Here is a 14318-nt window from a genome sequence, read left to right as displayed (position 1 = left end):
TTGTCCTCACTTTTCATCCCACCAGCCACCATATCCAAAGGATCATCCTCCGCCATTTTCGCCACCTCCAGCGTGATGCCACTACCAGTCGCATCTTCCCCTCCCTTCCCCTGTCAGCATTCCGAAGGGATCGTTCCCTCCGCGACACCCTGGTCCACTCCTCCATTACCCCCACCACCTCGTCCCCGTCCCAGGGCACCTTCCCCTGCAATCGCAGGAGGTGCCCATTTACCTCCTCTCTCCTCACTATCCCAGGCCCCAAACACTCCTTTCAGGTGAAGCAGCGATTTACTTGTACTTCTTTCAATGTAGTATACTGTATTCGCTGCTCACAGTGTGGTCTCCTCTACATTGGGGAGACCAAGCGCAGACTGGGTGACCGCTTTGCGGAACATCTCCGCTCAGTCCGCAAGCAGGACCCTGAGCTTCCGGTTGCTTGCCATTTCAACACTCCCCCCTGCTCTCATGCTCACATCTCTGTCCTGGGATTGCTGCAGTGTTCCAGTGAACATCAATGCAAGCTCGAGGAACAGCATCTCATCTACCGATTAGGCACACAACAGCCTGCAGGACTGAAGATTGAGTTCAATAATTTCAGAGCATGACAGCCCCCCATTTTACTTTCATTTTTAGTTATTTTTTCTTCCTTGTTTTTACATTCTTTTTTACATTTTTTACAATCCTTTTTTTGCATTTATTTCATTTTCATCTTAGTTTGTTCAGTTTGCTTACCCACTGTTTTTTTCAGGTTTGCACTTGCTGCTGTTGAATATTCAGTGTATTTACACCTAATCTGTACTAATGCTTTGTCTTTCAACACACCATTAACATATTGTTTGCCTTTGCTCCGTGACCTTTTGGTCAGCTATGTGGCCTGGTCCAATCTACACCTTCTCCTTTGTTATCTCTTGCCCCACCCCCACCTCACTTGCTTATAATCTGTGACTTTTCTAATATTTGTCAGTTCCGAAGAAGGGTCACTGACCCGAAACGTTAACTTTGCTTCTCTTTCCACAGATGCTGCCAGACCTGCTGAGTGATTCCAGCATTTCTTGTTTTTATTTCTATTAAATCTCCCCTCAATCTCCTTTATTCTAAGGAGAACAACCCCTGTGACTAAAGGTGAAACCACTGTGATGGAAATGAGAACTGATGACTAACTTATTGTTAAAGGAGTGGAGGGTTTGTGCAGATCAGTCAGCTGAAGCTGATTGCTGGGATGGGGGTGGGGAAAGAGCACAGTGGGATTGAAGGCTAGGATATAGATTTTCAGGTCAATTCACTAAACCACATGTGAGCAATGGAGCTTGAAGAAGATGTTGTTGGGAGTATGTTAAGTCAAAAGTAAGGGACAAAATTAAACTTTCAAAGTTAAAAAAAAAAAGACCATTGCTATTTATCTGGCTTTAAAACCCAACAACAACAAGGGAAATATATTGTTGATCATTTGTTTATATAATCAGCACAATACTCATTGCATTGTATTTTTCTAGGGATAACCACATGTCAGCAGTGCCATTTTCTCTGTTCCACATAGAGGGATGGAGTTGGTAGCTAGGGAATCAAGTTTGGAGCAGGGACTGAAAACTATAGCTTCAGTATTCCCAATATTTAATTGAAGGAAATTTCTGCTCACCCAGTATTGGAGGTCGAATGAGCAGTCTGGTAATTTAGTGGAGGAGTTGGGAGAGGTGGTGGTGAGATAGAGCTGGGTCTTGTCAGCGTACATACTAATGGCATCTATTTTGGATTGATGTCGCTGAGGGGTAGCATATAGATGAGAAATAGGAGGGGGCCAAGGATCGATCCTTGGGGACATAAGAGTTAACAGTGTGGGAGTTGGAAGAGAAGCCATTGCAAGTTCTACTCTCCCCAACATTTAAATTTCTGGGTGATAAATGCAGCTCCGTGACACTGCCTCCAGCATTACAGAGGTCTAGCACCAATTTTCTGGAGTGCGTTCCACTGCCAGCTGCTTCCTGTGTGGCCCGTATGGCACTCTATTGTGAAAAGGACACCTGTGTGTACATCCCCAGCGGGCACTGGAATGTTGTACATCAATGGTATCCTGATGTCACACAGCCCAACTGGCTGATCTGATGCCAGACTACCAAATTCGGACGATGCAGGTCCAAGCAACGAATTTGTACATTACACACCAAAGATCAGGTGGTCTGCTGCTAGTTGAGCCCTGAACCAGGACTATTTAAAAGGCCACTCAACAAGTTGCAGGCAATATGCTTTTGACTTACTTTAGCTTATTTAGGCTGAGCTTGTGGAAGCACTGTGTTGGGCTTTTGGAGGTGCTTTTTGTCAGTGGATAGTTACAGTCAAGAATGAAATCCTAACCCAGGTATAGGGGCAGTTGTTACAGTGCATCTTGGTCTACAACATAACCAGGATATGGAGAGGAGGATGCAGAGAGGGGAAGACCTGTGAGGTGAGAGGAGGAGGAGTGCTCTTCACAGAAGGTCCAGTGTTTTCAGAGAACAGTTATCTTACCTCCATCTGACCCAGGAGGGTGACTCAGATTCAACAAGGAGATGGTCACTGAGCTGTTCCACCTTCTGCAACCCAAATAGGAGCCTCGCACCAGGGCAGGGATGGCCTTGCTGGTGGCCATCAAGGTCTGCGTCGCCCTCAACCTTTATGCCTCCAGCTCCTTCCAGGTGGGAACTGGAAACATTGCAAACATTTCCTAGTATGTCATCCACTGCAGCATCTGGGAGGTGATAGAGGCCATATATGCCAGACAAGGGGATTTCATCATTTTCTTGTTCAGGAAGGGCAAACAGGATGAATGAGCACATGGCTTCGCCGGGATTCCTGATAGTGAATGGCACCATCGACAGCACCCACGTGGCTCTGCGGGTCCTTAATGTCAGCGGGGAGATGTAGAAGGTCTTCAATTTGATAAATGTGCATTTGATGCGTGAACACACCAAGAACTTCCTTTCAGTGAACGCCCGCAACCTGGCACAGTAACGATGGAATTATTCTGTGCCAGTCATCCCTACCCACCATCTTCGGCCCTCCCTGGAAGAACCAGTGGCTGGCTGCTTGGCGACAAATGCTAACCTCTCTACACTTAGCTGATGATCCCCTTCCACCATCCAACCATGCGAGGAGAATGAGCCTTTAGTATGAGCCACGGAATTACTCACAGCAGAGTGGAGCAGGCAATCAGCCTCCTCGAACAATGTTTCCATTACCTTGACTGCTCAAGGGAAGCACTGCAAGTACAGTTCAGAAAGGGTCTTTAAGTTTGTGATGGTCTGCTGTGTCCTCCACAACCTTGCCATTATGAGGGTGCAACTATTACTTCCAGGGATCTGGTAATCATCTTAGGAGGAGTCGGAGGAAGAGAAGGAGGAGGGGAAACAGGAGGAAGCATCCTGGATCCCTTGCATCTGAATGGGCTGTCAGAGAGCGTATTATGAGGCTTCACTTCCGCAGAGACAAAACTTCCCCAGACCAACACGGACCCACCATTTCCAACTGCCACATCCAACCCAGACGCCCCATCACAGCGTTCCCTTAGCCATCAACAAAAACCTTCACGTAACATCTTTATCCTGCAACACATCCAATTATATGAACAAATATGAGCCATTCACCCTTGTGCAATCCCTTAGTGCCTGTCTTATAGGTGCAGATGCTGCAGTGAAAGCTGAGACAGCGGCCACGAAGCTCCATCACGGCTGGTGAAACATTGAAAATATATGGCACAGAAGAAGGCCATTCAGCCCAGTGTGTGTGTGCCAGCTGAAAAAGAGCTATCCAGCCAAAAAGAGTCATTCCAGCCATGGAGCCTGCCACCACTTCCACAGTGGAAAGGATACCCTCTGCTATGTTGGAACTGGACCCCTCCATGCTTCTTGACAGTGACAGAAGGCTGTTTGACAGGCTTGCCGATGTGCCAGCATCTCAGTGTGCATCATCTTCAACATTTTTCACCTGGGTAACTAGTGCCTCCAAGGCAGCATCAGAAAATCTGGAAGCCCTCTCCTTTGGACATAGCGCCATTTCTGCGGTTCTTCACTCTCCCAAAATCAATAATTGGCATCATTTTTTTCAGTGGTGCAGCTTCCCTTTAAAAGGATCAGGCTGTCTTTAAGAGCTGGAGGCTAGCTGCACAATGTGCTAGACTCACACGCTGTTAATCCCCCCACAGTATTGCCAGCCAGCCAGCCAACAGCACGGCAAACGCTCGGCCGCACGCTATAATCGTGCAGATGGGGAGGCAGCATTTTACACTGCTCCATCAAAGTCCACATCTGAGTTTCTTACAGCAGAACTTGTCTGCAACCTCGCCCTCTGGAAGTTTGCACATGAATTTCCATTTCCCCTTGGTCTGGCTGCTGCCCATTCTTGCCCAGTGGGAACCATGTGCAGATCTTGACTCTGTGCTCGCCTCTAAGGTACATGCATTGCCAGTGTCTGAGCTAGTGGTTGCATGTGTCAGATCAGTTGATGGTGCCTCCTCATCAATGTCGTGGGTTTGCTCTTCCTCTTCATCCTGCTGCACTCTCCTGGTGACAGTTCTTGGGAATCTGCAAGGAAAAAAAGCAGAAAGGGAGGATTGGTGATTGGGGTTAGGGAAGGTAGAGGAGAGGAAAGCAGGAGGTTCAAGGTCACAATACCTGCAGCTTTCACTTGATGACATATCTCAGGATGAGGCTGAAGAGGGAGTTGAGAAGGGCATAAGATAGTTAATTACCATCAGTTTGCATGGCCTTGGTGGCGCCTGATGCCACAGGCTCTGTTGCTGCCGGATCAATGATTCCAAGCACCATCTCCGTGTGGGGGCTGAGAGGATGCAGTCATGCCAGCTCCTGCCAGTTTGCTGGGTCTCCCTGATGTTGTTTGCCACCTTCTCCTGAAGTGAGAGGGCAGAATGTCAGTGCTTGTGTTGCACTGTGTTTGGGTGATGTTCCCCTGCCATAATTGAATAGCTGGAGGGATGTGAAAGCAGCGAGAGCTGGATGGGAGGCTGGCATCATTGGAAAGTGTGCAAGGGTGAAGTGGAGTATCTTAATGTTAGGCATGAGTTAGTGAGTGCTGCTGGGTGAGTGATGGGAGTGTGATGCATTGAGTAACGTGAGATGTTTATGATGTGGTGGGTAGCAGATGACATTTGAGATGCATTCATTGATCTTGACCCCCGTGTGAGGTTATTAAACTTCTTGTGGTGCTGCTGCCATGTCATCAGGGACAGATTTCTGGCATTCATTTGCCTGGTCACATTTTCCCTCTCCCTTCGGAGGCTGCTGCATGAGGGCCTCCTAATCTGTTGGGGAAATACGACCTCCCTCCTGGACTCCACCTAGCTAACTAATGCCTCCAAGGTAGCATCAGAAAATCTGGGAGCCCTCTCCCTTGTACATTATGCCATTTCTGCAGTTCTTCACTCTCCCAAAATCAATCATTGTCATACTTTTGTTCAGTGGTGCAGCTTCCCTTTCAAAGGATCAGGCTGTCTTTAAGAGCTGGAGGCTAGCTGCACAACGTGGTAGCCTCACATGCTGTTAGTCCCCCCACTGTGCAGCCAGATAGCAGCGTGGCAAATGCTCAGCCCCATGCTACAATTGTGCAGATGGGGAGGCAGCCCATTTATGTGCAGCCTACTTCAAAGGGAACTGGCCTGGGGTCATAAATCACACCCAAAGCCTGGGCAGATAAATTTTTAGCCCCTAACTTCTGGGAGACGGCTCTGCCTATGACCATTCAGGTATGTGTAGAGCTGTCTCCTAACAGGAAGAGTTAAAGTTCTGTCAGTCAGTAGTCATATAATGTAAATAGGATTCTACCTGGCCTAAACCTGAACTGTAGCTAATGGTCTCAGACTAAATATTTTCTTAATTGTTAATTCTGTTGAATGCACAGTTTTTTTTTGCAGGATGTGGACTATAAATGTGCTTGATATTTTAATAGTTAATGGATTTAAAGGATGACTGTTAGTGCCTCTTGATTGGCTGACCTAACTTCACCTCGTGCGATGATGAATGATTCATCCAAATTGTTATTTGTTTTTTGTTAACTGATAAATTAGTTAGAAAAAAGCAAGCAAGAAAAGACGAACTGATCTGCTCAAATGTAATTTCCGTGGAGGAAGTGGGTAATTTTACTTGGACTCTTTTGAAATCTTGTAGTTACAGAGATTACAATCGAGCCTAAATATCATGCTATATTTACAGCTTTGTACATTTATGAGTACCAAAGCTAATAGAATGCCTCTCTCAGATACGCACTTAGTTATGGAATGAAAATGACTTTTGTTTTTAACAAGTGTTGTAATCCCAAAGATTACAGTATTGAAAAAAAATCCTTTCCGTTCTTGGTTCATTTCAGTAGCACTCCACATACAAACAGACATTGAAGAATTGCAGTAAAATGTAATTCAAGAGTAGTGGCTTTGCACTGAGATCATTGAAAAAAATTGCCTTTGAACTCAATTGGTGTACAGTTAGCCAATTTACAATATTGAAAGAAATTCTTATTTAAAAATCTTTTTATAAAGTAAGATTGTTCATATGAAATTTCCTTTCCATTTTCCTTTTAGGGTCCTCTTTGCTTTTGTCATATTGTGCTAAATGCAACCATTAGTAAAAGGGCGAGTCTCCAAGCTTCTGGTTTTGCAGACACCGCTGCCAACTCTGTCTCTGTGATCTGTTGCATAAGAAACCGCTGACTCAACCACCACCGAATCATGAGTTCTCCAATACATCCAGGTGAGTGGTGGAACCTTTACAATTCTCTTGCTTTGCTGTGTTGAATTGAGTTTTAAATCCGCTGATAGGTTTTAAGTCATTTACTTGATGGTTTACATATTGAAGTTTTTATTTGACAGGTGTTTGTTTTGCTTTGCTAGTTTGGGATCTGGCAGTATCTTTCCGAGAATCTTGGTGGGATAAGATACTTGACATATTGGATACAGACAGTGGTATCGTATTCCCAGTTTGAAGCAAAAAGGAACATATAGCTTCATACAATAGAAAAGTCATTGCATGAGAAATGATCATTGTACATCAAAATTTTGTTGAGTTTCCACAGTAAATTAGGTCAGATGGACAAATAGTTGCTAGTAAAAAGACTTTTATGTGACTGGATGTTAATATGAGACTTAACTACTGCTGAACAAACTGAGACTTAATTACAATTTACTTATGCACCATTGGGATGTATAGGAAATTTGTATCTTTTACTTTCACATGTATATCTGATTTTATTTCACTGATGGTGAGAAATTACTTATTCATTCGCTGCTAATGATTTGATTTGGCAACACTCCCATTAAGTTCAGAAATACACCAGGTAGTGCCTTTATTGCAAGTAGAGAATGAGGAGTGTGCCACATGACTCCACGCTGTGCAAGTGTACAAAAAAATTAAAATTGAGTATGTTGAAGTTTTTTGTGAATGTATTTTCAGTGGAAGTGATGCTGTTGTAGAAGTCATTAATGCATTTATATGATCTTTTAAGTTTTAAACTTCAGTCCAGACATGCAGCAAGTATCCATGATGTACAGGGATTGTAGTATTGCAAATGAATTGTATGTAGAGATCATGCTTTCTCTCTTTTATTTACAAGAGGGTATACACTTAGTAACTGATCTTGATAAGCGTCCATCATTGTACATGTTTAAGGATGTTCAACAGAGTCTCACAAATTTATAAATATTCAGAAGTGAGAAATGAGTTCTGTATTGATTTGGGACTTTAATCAGAGAGCAGCTGTCCAAAATGTCACTGTCTGTTAAAATATTTGTCCATTGATTTCACCAAATTTATTAACAAGAAGTAAGAAGATGGTGTGACTCGCAACAAGGTGATATAATCATGTTTACTCCAATTAATATTGATGAACTTATGGTAGTCTAATGGTTAAGGTCCTGGATTCAAATCCCACTGTGGCAAGTTCTGAAATTGAACTGAAAAATATCCTGTAACTTCTGGCTAGCACGAGTAAAGTAATTATTGAAAGCTGTTGGATCGTTTTAAAACACACAAGTTCACTCATGTCATTCAAAGAGAACCTGCTACTCCTACCTGGTATGGTCTACATGTGACACACAATGTTCTCAGGGCAACTAGGGAGGGACAATAAATACTGGCTTGTCAGTGTTGTCCTTTTGTGTTTCATATTTTTATGATTGTCAGTGACAAATACCCTCTTCTTTCAATGGTGGTTGGATTAGCGTGATGTCTGATTGTGGATGAAAAAAATGGCTTCACTCTTAGGAATCACTTCAGCTCTCCCAGAGGTGTGTACTTGTTACAAATGAGCAGCAAAATAACACAGATGCTTTTACATTACAGAACTGCTTCAGGTGGTGATGCATTTGATCTAAAGTTTTGCTCCTCGCACTACAGGGAACAAAGGCCGCAAAATTCGATAACCCTGTAAAGGGAGCAGGGATTGTGATGCACAATTAACCAGCGCCATTGCTTCTAATGCAGCAGCATGTAAACTTTGTGCTGCCTGTTTATTTAAATGGTCGAAGGGTGCAGACAGCACCAAGAGCATTGCTGAGTGGCTGCACATCTGGGCAGGGGGCACAAAATCATGAGAGGCCAGCACCACTTAAAGTCAGCTGGCATCTCTTAAAGAGGAAGTCATTCTAAAAGTGAGTGTGGTCTGGAAAAGACTCAAGTATGGCACAACATTGAATAAAGCGGTCTTCAAGATTTTCCGATGCTGCACTGACATGTCATCATCTATCCACAGGGGGCCAGGAGGCCCTCTAGCCCAAAATTGCGAAGGCAGTGGGACCAGATAACAGTGGCAGCCAAAGCCAGGAATCTGACCCCGATGACTTGGATGCAGTGTCGTAAAAAGTTCAATTACCTCACAAGAGTGATCAAGGTCAGTGAATTCAATTTCAAATGCCAAATCCCACCAACTGCCCGACCAGCCTCACATTCTTCTCAATGTACCACCGCCCCCCCCCCCCCCCCGCCCCCATCATTCACCTACCAATAATCTCTATCAATCACTACTCATACTTAATGTTCATAACTTCACTTCACCCTCACACAATTAACACTGTTGTAAGTCTTACAGCTAGCACACACTGCCAGCTATTCAATCATGACAGACATATCACCCAAACACATTGCATCACACTCAATGACACACTTCCCTCCTTCTTGCAGGATAAAGTGGTGTGTAACGGGAGGCAGCAGTGTCTAATGAAAGGGGACAGGCACAGCTACATGTTCTTACCCCAATGGAGGAGACCATGCTCTCCATCATTGCGGCATCTATGACTGATGCCATGGCCAGCGGTGTGGATGAAACCATCATGGATGACGATATGCTCAGACCAAATCATCCTTCTCACATCCCACTTTCCTTTAATCCCACAATCCCTCCTGATTTACAAGCTATAGAAAGTTTAAACATGCATCTCATGTTTTCGCATCCGCTCATCCTCCCCCCGCTCCCCCACCACCATTGCCTTCTCCTCACTACAACCCTACCTTGTGCCTTTCTCCTTTCAGATACCCAAGAACTGCAACCTAGCCAGGCAGTGGTAGAACAGCAAGAGGTGGAAGAGCAGGAAGGCAGTGATGAAGAAGGAACACAGTCACTCATTCTCACACTCGTAGCCACCATCTCAGATAGTGACATTGCGCATATTTCAGAGAACAGCTTAGAGGCAGGATCTTCACTTGGTGAAACCCAAGCATGATGGGCCTGCAACCAAGGCAGGAGACAAGAGGAGTGAAGGTGCTGACTCACTGGAGGACGAGGTTACACATGAGTTCTGCTGCAGAGGTTTCAGATGAGGACTTCAAAGGGGTAGCCTCAGAAGAAGGCTGATGGGTATGCACAATGAAATGCTTGATGCATTGACAGCATACCAGTAAGCCAGAAATTAATATCAAGGAGCATGAAGGTATCTGGCACCAACTTGGCACAGGGCTTTGTGCAGAGCTAGGAGACCATCCTCTCCAGAGTGGCACAGCAGTCCTGGAATCTGTCCTCCAATACCTTGCTAAGATTGCTGAGGTGCCCCTGAGAGCTGCTTTGAGTGCACAGAGAGTTTGGTGGTGAGGGAGGGGCTCTTTTCCTTCTTTCTTCTACCTTTTCTCAGCCTCCAGTAGCTGCCTCTCTCTTCGGTACAGGGAAGAAGCTGATTGGTGAGTAACTGGTAAGTTATTCTACTTCTTATTGTAACAAAAAGTTTTTAAAGTTATGGTATGGCAGGTCAGCTTGGGCAAATGGAATGTACGTCCCGCAGTATGTGGGAAGTCATGGACGCACCACGTGTCTTAGACGAACACATCTGCAGGAAGTGTCACCGGCTGGAGAAGCTTGAGCTCTGGGTTTTGGAGCTCAAGCAGCTGCTGGAGTCACTGTTGTGCATCCACGAGGCAGAGGACTACATGGATAGCACATTTAGGGAGGTGGTCACACCACAGGTTAGGAGCATGCAGGCAGAGAGAGAATGGGTGACTGCCAGGCAGTCTAAGAGAATCAGGCAAGCTGCACAGGAGGGAAGGAAGGAGAGTGGAAGAACAATAGTGAGAGGGAATTCAATAGTCAGGGGATCAAACAGGCTTTTCTGTGGTAGTAAACGTGACTCCAGGATGGTATGTTGCCTCCCTGGTGCCAGGGTCAAGGATGTCACGGAGCGGCTGTAGGACATCCTTCTGGGGGAGGGTGAACAGCCAGAGATCGTGGTCCACATTGGAAGAGGGATGAGGTCCTGAAAGCAAATTTTGGGAAGGAAATTAAAAAGCAGGACCTCAAGAGCAGTAATCTCAGGATTACTCCCAATGCCACGTGCTAGTGAGCATAGGAATAGGAGGATTGATCGATTGAATACGTGGCTGGAGAATTGGTGTAGGAGGGAGGGTATCAGATTTCTGAGACATTGGGACTGGTTCTGGGGCAGGTGGGACCTGTACAAGATGGACGGGCTACACCTTAACAGGACCGGAACTAACATCCTCGCTGGGAGATTTGCTGGTGCTGTTGGGGAGGGTTTAAACTAGCTTGTCAGGGGGATGGGAACCTGAAGGGTAGCTCAAATTGGAAGGAAATAAAGTTGGTAACAGGAGATAATAAAGTAGCAAGTGACATTAGTAGGCAGGTGAAACAAAGGCGAGCATCAACTAGGCTTAGAATGCAGAATAATGTCAAGAAGGCAAAGTTAAGGGCATTCTACTGTAATACACGCAGCATTCGCAACAAGGTTGATGATTTAAAGGTCCAAATAGAGGAAAATGGATATGATCTAGTTGCCATTGCGGAAACATGGCTACAGGGTGACCAAGACTAGGAACTGAATATTCAAGGACACTCGACATTTAGGAAGGACAGATAAAAAGGAAAAAGAGGTGGTGTTGCGCTGATAATAAGAGATGGGATCAGTACATTAGTAAGGGAGGATCTCAGATCAGAAGAACAAAATATGGAATCTGTTTAGATGGATCTAAGAAACAGCAAGGGGCAGCAAACATTGGTAGGAGTGTGGGCATGGTATTAATCAGGAGATTAGAGAAGCATGTAGCATGGGTAATACAGTAATCATGGGTGACTTCCATCTGCATATAGACTGGATAAACCTAATGAGAACTAATGCTGTGGAGGATGAGTTTCTGGAGTGTGTTAGGGATGGTTTGCTAGAGCAGTATGTTGAGGAACCGACTAGATAACTAGCCATTTTAGATCTAGTATTATGTAATGAGAAAGGGTTAATTAATAATGTTGTTGTAAAAGAACCTTAGGGATGAGTGACCATAATATGATAGAATTTTACATTATGTTTGAAAGTGAGGTAGTTCAATCTGAAGCCAGGTTGTTACATTTGAATAAAAGTAATTATGAAGGTATGAGGGTCAAATTGGCTGAGGTGGATTGTGAAAATACATTAAAAGGTATGACAGTACATAGGCAATGGATAGTCTTTAAAGAAATATTACATAGTTTAGAGCAACTATACATTCCTTCAATTAGATTAGATTAGAGATACAGCACTGAAACAGGCCCTTCGGCCCACCGAGTCTGTGCCGACCATCAACCACCCATTTATACTAATCCTACACTAATCCCATATTCCTACCAAACATCCCCACCTGTCCCTATATTTCCCTACCACCTACCTATACTAGTGACAATTTATAATGGCCAATTTACCTATCATCCTGCAAGTCTTTTGGCTTGTGGGAGGAAACCGGAGCACCCGGAGAAAAACCCACGCAGACACAGGGAGAACTTGCAAACTCAAGGCACAAAAACCCCAAAAGGAAAGGCAGTTGACCGTGGATAACAAAGGAAGTTAAGGGTTGTATAAGATTAAAAGAAAAGGCCTATAAAGTTGCCAGAAATAGTGGTAAACCTGAGGATTGGGAGGATTTTAGAATACAGCAAAGGAGGACGAAGAAACTGATAAGGAAAGGGTGAATAGAATATGAATGTAAGCTAGCAAAAAACATAATAACGGACTGTAAAAGATTCTATAGGTACGTAAAAAGGAAACTTTTGGCGAAGACAAATGTAGGTCCATTATAGGCAGAGTCAGGAGAATTTATAATGGGGAATAGAGAAATGGCAGAAAAGCTAAATGATTACTAGTGCCTGTCTTCACTGAGGAAGGTACAAGAAATCTCCCAGAATTAGAGATCCAAGGGATTAGGGAGAATGAGGAATTGAAGGAAATTAGTATTAGTAAGAAATTAGTAAGAAGGTTGTATTAGAGAAATTGATGGGGCTGAATGTTGATAAGTCGCCAGGACCTGATATTCTACATCCCAGAGTGTTGAAAGAGGTAGCTAAGGAGATAATGGTTGCATTGATGACCATCTTCCAAAATTCTATAGACTTTGGAACGGTTCCTGCAGATTGGAAGGTTGCAAATGTCACCCCACAATTTAAGAAGGGAAGGAGAGAGAAAACAAGGAATTACAGACTTGCTTGCCTTACAACAGTCATTGGAAAAATGCTAGAATCTATTCTAAAGGATGTGATAAATGGACACTTAGATAATAATGATCTGATTGGGCATAGTCAACATGGATTTATGAATGGGAAATCATGTTTGATGAACCTGTTGGCATTTTCCGAGGATGTTACTAACAGAATTGATAAAGGAGAATTGGTATACTTGGATTTTCAGAAGGCTTTTAAATAAAGTCCCCCACAGGAGGTTGGTTATCAATATTTAAGCACATAGGATAGGAGGGAATATACTAGCATGGATTAAGGACTGGTTAACAGACAGAAAGCGGAAAGTAGGAATAAACAGGTCATTCTTGCGTTGGCAGTCTGTGACTAGAGGGATACCGCAGGGATCAGTACTTGGGCCCCAGCTGTTCACAATATATATCAATGATTTGGATGTGGGGACCAAATGTAATATTTCCACGTTCGCAGATGACACAAAACTAGGTGGGAATGTGTGTTGTGAGGAAGATGCAAAGCGGCTTCAAGGGGATGTGGACAGACTTGGTGAGTGGGCAAGAATGTGGCAGATGGCATATAATGTGGAAAAATGTGAGGTTATCCACTTTGGTAGGAGGAGTAGATCTGCAGAGTGTTTCTTAAATGGTAAGAGATTAGAAAGTATAGATGTACAAAGGGGCCTGTCAATAGGTCACTCAAAGCCAACATGCAGGTGCAGCAAGCAATTGAGAAGGCTAATGGTACGTTAGCCTTTATTGCAAGAGGATTTGAGTATAGGAATCGGCAAGTCTTGCTTCAATTGTATAGAACCTTGGTTTGAACGCACCTGGAGTACTCTGTGCAGTTTTGGTTCCCTTACCTTAGGAAGGATATTATTGCCATAGTGGGAGTGCAACAAAGGTTCACCAGACTTGTTCAAAGGATGGCAGGACTGTCCTATGAAGAGAGATTGGGGGAATTGGGCCTATATTCTGTAGAGTTTTGAAGAATGAGAGGTGATCTCATTGAAACCTACAAAATAGTTAAAGGGATAGACAGGGTAGATGCAGGCGAGATGTTTCCCCTGGATGGGGAGTCTAGAACCAGGGGACACAATTTCAAAATAAGGGGGAAGCCACTTAACACAGAGATGAGGAGAAATTTCTTTACTCAGAGGGTTGTGAATCTTTGGAATTCTCTATCCCAGAGGGCTATGGAAGCTCTGTCATGGAGTATGTTGAAAGCAGGGTTTGACAGATTTCTAAATACTAATGACATAAAAGGATATAAAGATCGTGTGCGAAAAAGGCATTGAAATGGATCATCAGCCATGATCTTATTGAATGGCGGGGCAGGCTCAATGGGCTGAATGGCCTACTCCTGCTGCAATGTTCCGATGCTACCCTGGGGGAATGACAATTGCTCTG

The 14318-nt window shown here is 44.2% G+C and overlaps 1 protein-coding gene across 13 annotated transcripts in view; it reads left to right on the top strand.

The window, feature by feature from the left end:
• LOC137345926 (histone deacetylase 9-like) overlaps window positions 1-14318 on the top strand; it is a 1063883-nt gene that overhangs the window by 82973 nt on the left and 966592 nt on the right. For 12 of the 13 annotated variants that reach the window (XR_010968622.1, XR_010968626.1, XM_068009206.1 and 9 more), the window contains one exon: window positions 6563-6731. Coding sequence is in view for 11 of the 13 variants with exons in the window: in XM_068009206.1 (XP_067865307.1) it covers window positions 6710-6731 (22 nt within the window). In the remaining 2 variants the exon portion in view is untranslated. Of the gene's footprint in view, window positions 1-6353; window positions 6396-6562; window positions 6732-14318 lie in introns of those variants that run through there. The other variant, XM_068009199.1, reaches the window with a different exon arrangement.

The sequence above is a fragment of the Heterodontus francisci genome, chromosome 2 (genome assembly GCF_036365525.1).
Source record: "Heterodontus francisci isolate sHetFra1 chromosome 2, sHetFra1.hap1, whole genome shotgun sequence".
In the NCBI taxonomy this organism is placed as follows: Eukaryota; Metazoa; Chordata; class Chondrichthyes; order Heterodontiformes; family Heterodontidae; genus Heterodontus; species Heterodontus francisci.
The sequence above is the reverse complement of the archived record's forward strand: the minus strand, read 5'-3'. Positions and strand labels throughout refer to the sequence as shown.